The 8687-nt window shown below is 68.4% G+C and overlaps 1 protein-coding gene across 1 annotated transcript in view; it reads right to left on the reverse strand.

Annotated features, from left to right (window-relative positions):
• The window catches only part of CAMTA2 (calmodulin binding transcription activator 2), a 26463-nt gene extending 22808 nt beyond the window's left edge, over positions 1-3655 (reverse strand). Inside the window, 1 exon segment of the mRNA XM_078850805.1 lies at positions 3613-3655. Within this exon segment, the coding sequence (XP_078706931.1) occupies positions 3613-3655 (43 nt within the window).
• Between the last annotated feature and the right edge of the window lie 5032 nt (positions 3656-8687).

Here is an 8687-nt window from a genome sequence, read left to right on the forward strand (position 1 = left end):
ACGCGCTATCTCAGAGTCGAGCCAAGGGGAAGTGCAGCCGGCGAGAGGGGAAGTGACTCGGCCTGGGTCACCAAGGAGCCCTGGGAACCCGGGGGAAGCCACTCGACAGCAGGCCGGGAAGAGGAAAGCCCCTCCCAGAGCCGGGAGAACCCAGAGTCCTGGCTCCCAGCCCCCCTGCTCTAACCACCAGCCACCACTCCCCTCCCAGAGCCGGGGAGAGAACCCAGGAGTCCTGGCTCCCAGCCCCCCTGCTCTAACCACCAGCCACCACTCCCCTCCCAGAGCCGGGGAGAGAACCCCAGGAGTCCTGGCTCCCAGCCCCCCTGCTCTAACCACCAGCCACCCACTCCCCTCCCAGAGCTGGGGAGCGAACCCAGGAGTCCTGGCTTTCAACCCCTCCTGCTCCAACCCACCAGCCCCCACTCCCCTCCCAGAGCTGGGGTGAGAACCCAGGAGTCCTGGCTCCCAGCCCCCCTGCTCTAACCCACCAGCCCCCACTCCCCTCCCAGAGCTGGGGAGCGAACCCAGGAGTCCTGGCTCCCAGCCCCCTCCCCCCCCACACACTCTAACCCCCCAGCCTCCACTGCGCTCCTAAAGCTAAGCACCGGGCGAGGGGTCCCCATGTCACCAGCCGCCCCGCCCAGAGGTGGCCGCATCTCAGTGCCGGGCGAGGGGTCCCTGTGTCACTCTCCGCCCCGCCCCAGAGGTGGCCGCATCTCGGCGCCGGGCGAGGGGTCCCCATGTCACCAGCCGCCCCGCCCCAGAGGTGGCCGCATCTCAGTGCCGGCGAGGGGTCCCTGTGTCACTCTCCGCCCCGCCCCAGAGGTGGCCACATCTCGGCGCCGGGCGAGGGGTCCCCATGTCACCAGCCGCCCCGCCCCAGAGGTGGCCGCATCTCAGCGGCGGGCAAGGGCGACTCTGGTGTTTCCCTCTCTCTCCAGCTCTGCCACCTGCTCCCCGATCTTGGGGTGGGGGGTCTGTGCAGCGCCCGGCACCACGGGGGGCCCCGATCTCGGGGTGGGGGGGGGTCACGGGCCCAGCCCCCTCCTAGTGCCCCTGAGCGCAAGCCACTGGCCTCCACCCCACAGCCCACCCCGGAGGCACCGGCCTGTGTTCTCCACACCCTTCCCCGTTGTCTCCCTGCCCCTATGACCCTCAGCCCCCATTCTCACCTCCCCAGTGCCCCCTCCCTGTCCCTTGACACCCTCACTCCCAACACCCCCTCCGAGCCCCACACACAGGTCCAGACCCCCACTGCCAGCATCCTCTGCTTCCACCCCTGCCCCCTCAGCAACAGCTGCAGACCCCCAGCGTCCACCTGCCCTCCACACCCCCACCAGCCCCTCGCTGGCCCCACCAGTGTACCCCCACCCCAGCACCCGCTCCCTCCCCCACCACAAGCGCCCCCCAACTCCAGTGTACCCCACAGCCCCACAATGCACCTGCCATCACACTCCCCTAGCATCCACCTGCCCCCCACACCCACCAGGAGCACCTCCCTGCCCCACAGAGCCCCCCCACGCCCAGCACCTCCCCGCCCCCCCACACCCACCAGGAGCACCTCCCTGCCCCACAGAGCCCCCCCCACGCCCAGCACCTCCCCGCCCCCCCCCACCCACCAGGAGCACCTCCCTGCCCCACAGAGCCCCCCCACGCCCAGCACCTCCCCGCCCCCCCACGCCCACCAGGAGCACCTCCCTGCCCCACAGAGCCCCCCCACGCCCAGCACCTCCCCGCCCCCCCACACCCACCAGGAGCACCTCCCTGCCCCACAGAGCCCCCCCACGCCCAGCACCTCCCGCCCCCCCACACCCACCAGGAGCACCTCCTGCCCCACAGAGCCCCCCCCACGCCCAGCACCTCCCCGCCCCCCCCCACCCACCAGGAGCACCTCCCTGCCCCACAGAGCCCCCCCACGCCCAGCACCTCCCCGCCCCCCCACGCCCACCAGGAGCACCTCCCTGCCCCACAGAGCCCCCCCACGCCCAGCACCTCCCCGCCCCCCCACACCACCAGGAGCACCTCCCCGCCCCACAGAGCCCCCCCCACGCCCAGCACCTCCCCGCCCCCCACACCCACCAGGAGCACCTCCCTGCCCCACAGAGCCCCCCCCACGCCCAGCACCTCCCCGCCCCCCCACACCACCAGGAGCACCTCCCTGCCCCACAGAGCCCCCCCACGCCCAGCACCTCCCTGCCCACAGAGCCCCCCCACGCCCAGCACCTCCCCGCCCCCCCACACCCACCAGGAGCACCTCCCTGCCCCACAGAGCCCCCCCCACGCCCAGCACCTCCCCGCCCCCCCACACCCACCAGGAGCACCTCCCTGCCCCACAGAGCCCCCCCCCACGCCCAGCACCTCCCTGCCCCACAGAGCCCCCCCCACGCCCAGCACCTCCCCGCCCCCCCACACCCACCAGGAGCACCTCCCTGCCCCACAGAGCCCCCCCACGCCCAGCACCTCCCTGCCCCACAGAGCCCCCCCCACGCCCAGCACCTCCCCGCCCCCCCACACCACCAGGAGCACCTCCCTGCCCCACAGAGCCCCCCCCACGCCCAGCACCTCCCCGCCCCCCCACACCCACCAGGAGCACCTCCCTGCCCCACAGAGCCCCCCCACGCCCAGCACCTCCCCGCCCCCCCACACCCACCAGGAGCACCTCCCTGCCCCACAGAGCCCCCCCCACGCCCAGCACCTCCCCGCCCCCCCACACCCACCAGGAGCACCTCCCTGCCCCACAGAGCCCCCCCCACGCCCAGCACCTCCCCGCCCCCCCACACCCACCAGGAGCACCTCCCTGCCCCACAGAGCCCCCCACACGCCCAGCACCTCCCCGCCCCCCCACACCCACCAGGAGCACCTCCCTGCCCCACAGAGCCCCCCCACGCCCAGCACCTCCCCGCCCCCCCACACCCACCAGGAGCACCTCCCTGCCCCACAGAGCCCCCCCCACGCCCAGCACCTCCCCGCCCCCCCACACCCACCAGGAGCACCTCCCTGCCCCACAGAGCCCCCCCCACGCCCAGCACCTCCCTGCCCCCCCACACCCACCAGGAGCACCTCCCTGCCCCACAGACCCCCCCACACACACACCCAACATGCACCTGCTCCCACAGACCCCCCACACTGCAGCAGCCTCTTCCTGCCCCCCACCCCCCAGTGTCCACCTGCCCCCCAGCAGCCCCTCCCTGCCCCAGCCCCCCCCAACATGCACCTACCCCCACACCCCCAGCCCCTCCCTGCCCCACAGACCCGCCCCCAGCATGCACTTGCCCCCCAAACCCCCAGCAGCCCCTCCCTGCCCCACAGACCCCCTACACACGCCCCCAACATGCACCTGCCCCCACAGACCCCCACATCCCCAGCAGCCTCTTCCTGCCCCCCACCCCCCAGTGTCCACCTGCCCCCCAGCAGCCCCTCCCCGCCCCACAGACCCTCCCCACATGCCCCCAGCGTGCACCTACCCCTACCCCCCAGCTCCTCCCTGCCCCCCAGGATCCCCCGCACGCCCCCAGCATGCACTTGCCCCCAGCAGCCCCTCCCTGCCCCACACCCCGCCCCCCCGCCCAGGGCACCGGGGATCGGGCCCCTGGAGAAGCGCCGGGCCGGTACCTGCCGGGGCTCCGCCGCCTCCGCCCGCGCCGCCGGCCGCCATCGCCCCGCGCAGCCCCAGGCCCCGCCGCCCGCCCGGTGCGTGTGAGCGCAGCGCGCACGGGGGGGGCGGGGCGCCGTGCGCCGGGGGGCGGGGGCCGGCGGGGGCGGGGCCGAGCCGCGGGGCGGGCGCTATAGCGCCGTATGGACCGCAGGGCGGGGCGGAGGCGGGCCTCTGTAGCGCCCGGCCCTACGGACCGCGGGGCGTGGCTCCCTACGGGGCCCGGCCCTACGGACCGCGGGGCGTGGCTCCCTACGGGGCCCGGCCCTACGGACCGCGGGGCGTGATTCCCTACGGGGCCCGGCCCTACGGACCGCGGGGCGTAGCTCCCTACGGGGCCCAGCCCTACGGACCGCGGGGCGTGATTCCCTACGGGGCCCGGCCCTACGGACCGCGGGGCGTGGTTCTCTACGGGGCCCGGCCCTATGGACCGCGGGGTGTGGTTCTCTACGGGGCCCGGCCCTACGGACCGCGGGGCGTGATTCCCTACGGGGTCCGGCCCTACGGACCGCGGGGCGTGGCTCCCTACAGGGCCCGGCCCTACGGACCGCAGGGCGTAGCTCCCTACGGGGCCCGGCCCTACGGACCGCGGGGCATGATTCCCTACGGGGCCCGGCCCTACGGACCGCGGGGCGTGATTCCCTACGGGGCCCGGCCCTACGGACCGCGGGGCGTGATTCCCTACGGGGCCCGGCCCTACGGACCGCGGGGCGTGGCTCCCTACGGGGTCCGGCCCTACGGACCGCGGGGCGTGGCTCCCTACAGGGCCCGGCCCTACGGACCGCGGGGCGTGATTCCCTACGGGGCCCGGCCCTACGGACCGCGGGGCGTGATTCCCTACGGGGCCCGGCCCTACGGACCGTGGGGCGTGATTCCCTACGGGGGCCCGGCCCTACGGACCGCGGGGCGTGATTCCCTTCGGGGCCCGGCCCTACGGACCGCGGGGCGTGATTCCCTACGGGGCCCGGCCCTACGGACCGCGGGGCGTGATTCCCTACGGGGTCCGGCCCTACGGACCGCGGGGCGTGATTCCCTACGGGGCCCGGCCCTACGGACCGCGGGGCGTGATTCCCTACGGGGCCCGGCCCTACGGACCGCGGGGCGTAGCTCCCTACGGGGCCCAGCCCTACGGACCGCGGGGCGTGATTCCCTACGGGGCCCGGCCCTACGGACCGCGGGGCGTGGTTCTCTACGGGGCCCGGCCCTATGGACCGCGGGGTGTGGTTCTCTACGGGGCCCGGCCCTACGGACCGCGGGGCGTGATTCCCTACGGGGTCCGGCCCTACGGACCGCGGGGCGTGGCTCCCTACAGGGCCCGGCCCTACGGACCGCGGGGCGTAGCTCCCTACGGGGCCCGGCCCTACGGACCGCGGGGCATGATTCCCTACGGGGCCCGGCCCTACGGACCGCGGGGCGTGATTCCCTACGGGGCCCGGCCCTACGGACCGCGGGGCGTGATTCCCTACGGGGCCCGGCCCTACGGACCGCGGGGTGTGGCTCCCTACGGGGTCCGGCCCTACGGACCGCGGGGCGTGGCTCCCTACAGGGCCCGGCCCTACGGACCGCGGGGCGTGATTCCCTACGGGGCCCGGCCCTACGGACCGCGGGGCGTGATTCCCTACGGGGCCCGGCCCTACGGACCGTGGGGCGTGATTCCCTACGGGGGCCCGGCCCTACGGACCGCGGGGCGTGATTCCCTTCGGGGCCCGGCCCTACGGACCGCGGGGCGTGATTCCCTACGGGGCCCGGCCCTACGGACCGCGGGGCGTGATTCCCTACGGGGTCCGGCCCTACGGACCGCGGGGCGTGATTCCCTACGGGGCCCGGCCCTACGGACCGCGGGGCGTGATTCCCTACGGGGTCCGGCCCTACGGACCGCGGGGCGTGATTCCCTACGGGGCCCGGCCCTACGGACCGTGGGGCGTAGCTCCCTACGGGGCCCGGCCCTACGGACCGCGGGGCGTGATTCCCTACGGGGCCCGGCCCTACGGACCGCGGGGTGTGGCTCCCTACGGGGCCCGGCCCTACGGACCGCGGGGCGTGGTTCCCTACGGGGCCCGGCCCTATGGACCAGAGGGCGTGGTTCTCTATGGGGCCCTGCCGTACGGACCACAATATATAGTTTTCAATGTGATCTGCATGATCTGGTTCTGTATAGGGCCGAATGCTATGGCTCACTGCATATCGTTTTCCACAGTGTCCACGCCGAACCGGATTCCCCACCCACGCCCCAGCCTCGTCTCCCCACTTCGGCCCATGCCAAGCCAATGTCAGGGGCTAACCAGTGAGGAATCGGGGCCAGTCTCCCATCCGAGGGCCCCCCGAGTCTCTGTTGCCCTGTTTCTGGGGCTGGGGCAGGACCGGAGTCGGGTGGCTGTGTACTCCCGGCCTTCAGATCTTGTCCCCAGCGTCAACGAGAGCACCCTCCGGGCTGTTCAAACACATGCGTTGCTTCTCACGGAGCAGATCGTAGCCGTAGAGCGGGACACCGCAATCCCCGCTGCGTCCGGGAGCAGGACCAGAGCAGAGGCCTGAGAAGCCCCCTGCACTGGGCGAGGGGGCTCTTAGAGGGCTCATTCCGCCTCACTTCAAGACCCCTTTTTGGTGCCCGCAAAGGGGCTCCTGGTACGTTCCCCCAAAAGAAACCACCCTGCATACACAGCGGTTTCACCTCGTGCTTCCCTCTGTGCCCGCCTGTTGTCTCGGGGCTAGTACTTTGATTGCCAGCTCTGCAAGGCCGGGGCTGTCTTTGCGTTCCGTATTTGTACAGCTCCCGGCACACCTTGTCCTTCCCCCGAGGGAATTGTTAATGTTGCTGGTTTTGTCACATTGGCTGCGGAGTCAGAACGATGCCGGTCAAAGCCTCGGCGATGGACCGCGATCATCTGCGTTTTCAGTGGAAAATTTTGAACTTTTGGTCAAAACCCTCCAATTTGATTGATTGATTTGGTTTTCAAGCAACTGAAAACTCCGACAATTTGGGCCAAATCAATACCTAAAAATGGACTGAAAGCTGCCAAAAGCTGAGAAACCTTTGGACAAAAAAAAAAAAAAAATTTCCAGCCAAGAAGTGGCAAAAAAATTAAAACTCCCCCCCCCAGAACTGCCCCAAATGGAAAAATGTCCAAATCTGGGGGTCTTCAGTGGTCAAAGGGCACAGACGTTTTCTGGGGAAATTTTAACTCCATCCCAAACCTAATTTTCCATCCAAAAAAAAAAAAGTTTGGATGGGGAATCTGTGGATTTGGGTGCCACCATTGGCCCCAGGACGACAAGTGACCGCCTAGGGAGAGATGTCGTTTCAGAACCAGCAGCCGCTGCTTGAAGCTGGAGCTGACGGGAGCCGGGTTCCCTTGGCACGCTGTTCCGTTCCTGGCACGGACGTATTACGGCCACGGTTAGCAAACGGGCACATCTCGGAAGTGGAATCGGGCTGGGGGCGGGAATTTGCACCTCTCCGCGTGGATTGTGTTGGAAGGTGAGTGGGGTGAGGTAATCTGCACTTTTCCCAGGCATGCATGGCCTTCCCTGGGCTGCTCAGTGCATGATTTTGATCCCCTCATGTGTTTCCCTGGGGTGTTCTGTTTGGTGTTTTTTCCTTCTCGCTGGTCGACATGCCAAAAAGGCTTGTGCTGCTGACTGCAAACCTGAAGTAATTGGCAACCCTTTGTGCCACCTACCATGTGTTGCCAGCTTCTTTCATGAATCTGACCCCGTAGGAAAGGGAATCTGGGCCCGACAGACCCCCCGCTGCGCCTCTGTGGGTACACGGGGCAAGCACCGTGGGAGAAAAAGAAATTCTGACGCAACAAAGGTCACATTCCTGTATCCTCCGGGACACGAGCCGTGTGTAGCAGCAGGCATTTCGCGTCGTCATCAAGGCATGGTTGAATTTTGCTTTGCCAGCCATTGTTTTAAATCCCAACTGCCCTGCCTCTTGCCCAGACCCCGACTGAGAGCGGGGACCCCATTGTGCTGGGCGTGGGACAGACACACAGCCAGGAACAGATCCTGCCTTGAAGACCTGCATGCGGACGAGCAAGGCAGGGGAGAACAGAAGGATTCTCCTTTGAAGGTGGGGAACGGATGGCTGGCAGCCTTTTCAAAGCCACACCAGTGATTTAGGCGCCCGAGTCCTCCCTGAAAACCAACGTGGACCAGGATGGTCCGTTCTCGCCACACCCGGCCGCCTGGGAACGAAAGCGGCCTCCCATTCAAATCCCCCGCCCTGGCGGCCCGCTCCCGGCACTCTCAGCAGATTGTGGCAGGGCGAGGTGTGTCTTCCAGGCAACAGTGCGCTGGAGCCAGAGGATGAACGAGAGGACGCTGATCTGAGCTACCCCAGGGTAAATCCATTACAGCATTGAAAACCGGTATCTCCACCCTCGTCAATTTAATTTGAACCTTCCTTGGGTGCTGGGATCACTTTCTTTATCCCTGCAAAGCATCTGGGAGGCAGCAAGGCCTCGCTAATGGGGCAGGGGGAAATCTCGGGCCATTATCGTTTGCAGCCCTGAGGAGAAACCCAGCCCTGCTCTTTCACACTCGGGCCTTCGATGGTGCTGTGACGGGCCAGGTTCTGAAAGGGCAGTTCGCCTCCGCACCACGTAAACCTTCACATCAAAGCTGAAGCGCGGGGCTCCTCCGCGAAGGAGTGACTCAGAGCCTGAGCGAGCAAAAAGCAAGAGAGGGCAGACAGGCTGGAGAAGCGGCAGGGTGGCCTAGTGGGTTGTGACACTGGCTTGGCAGTGAGGGTACCGGGTTTCTAATCACAGCTCTGCCACTGAAGCCCTGTGTGACCTGGGACAAGTCCCTTTCCCTCTATTTCCCTGCCCACCTTTTGTCTATTTCGATGGTGTCTTGTGCGGACGAGCTCCGAATCTCCCACTCCTGTGTCTGCATAGCACCTGGCACATCGGGGCCCCCGAGAGATGCTACCATGGCAAAAATTTGCCTCTGTCCTATTTACAGCTTCTTTCCATGAAGCTCTTTTGATAGGGGAAAAAATGTAAACACGGCCAAGTGTTTCCACTTC

Source organism: Lepidochelys kempii, chromosome 28 (assembly GCF_965140285.1).
Source record: "Lepidochelys kempii isolate rLepKem1 chromosome 28, rLepKem1.hap1, whole genome shotgun sequence".
Taxonomy (NCBI): domain Eukaryota; kingdom Metazoa; phylum Chordata; order Testudines; family Cheloniidae; genus Lepidochelys; species Lepidochelys kempii.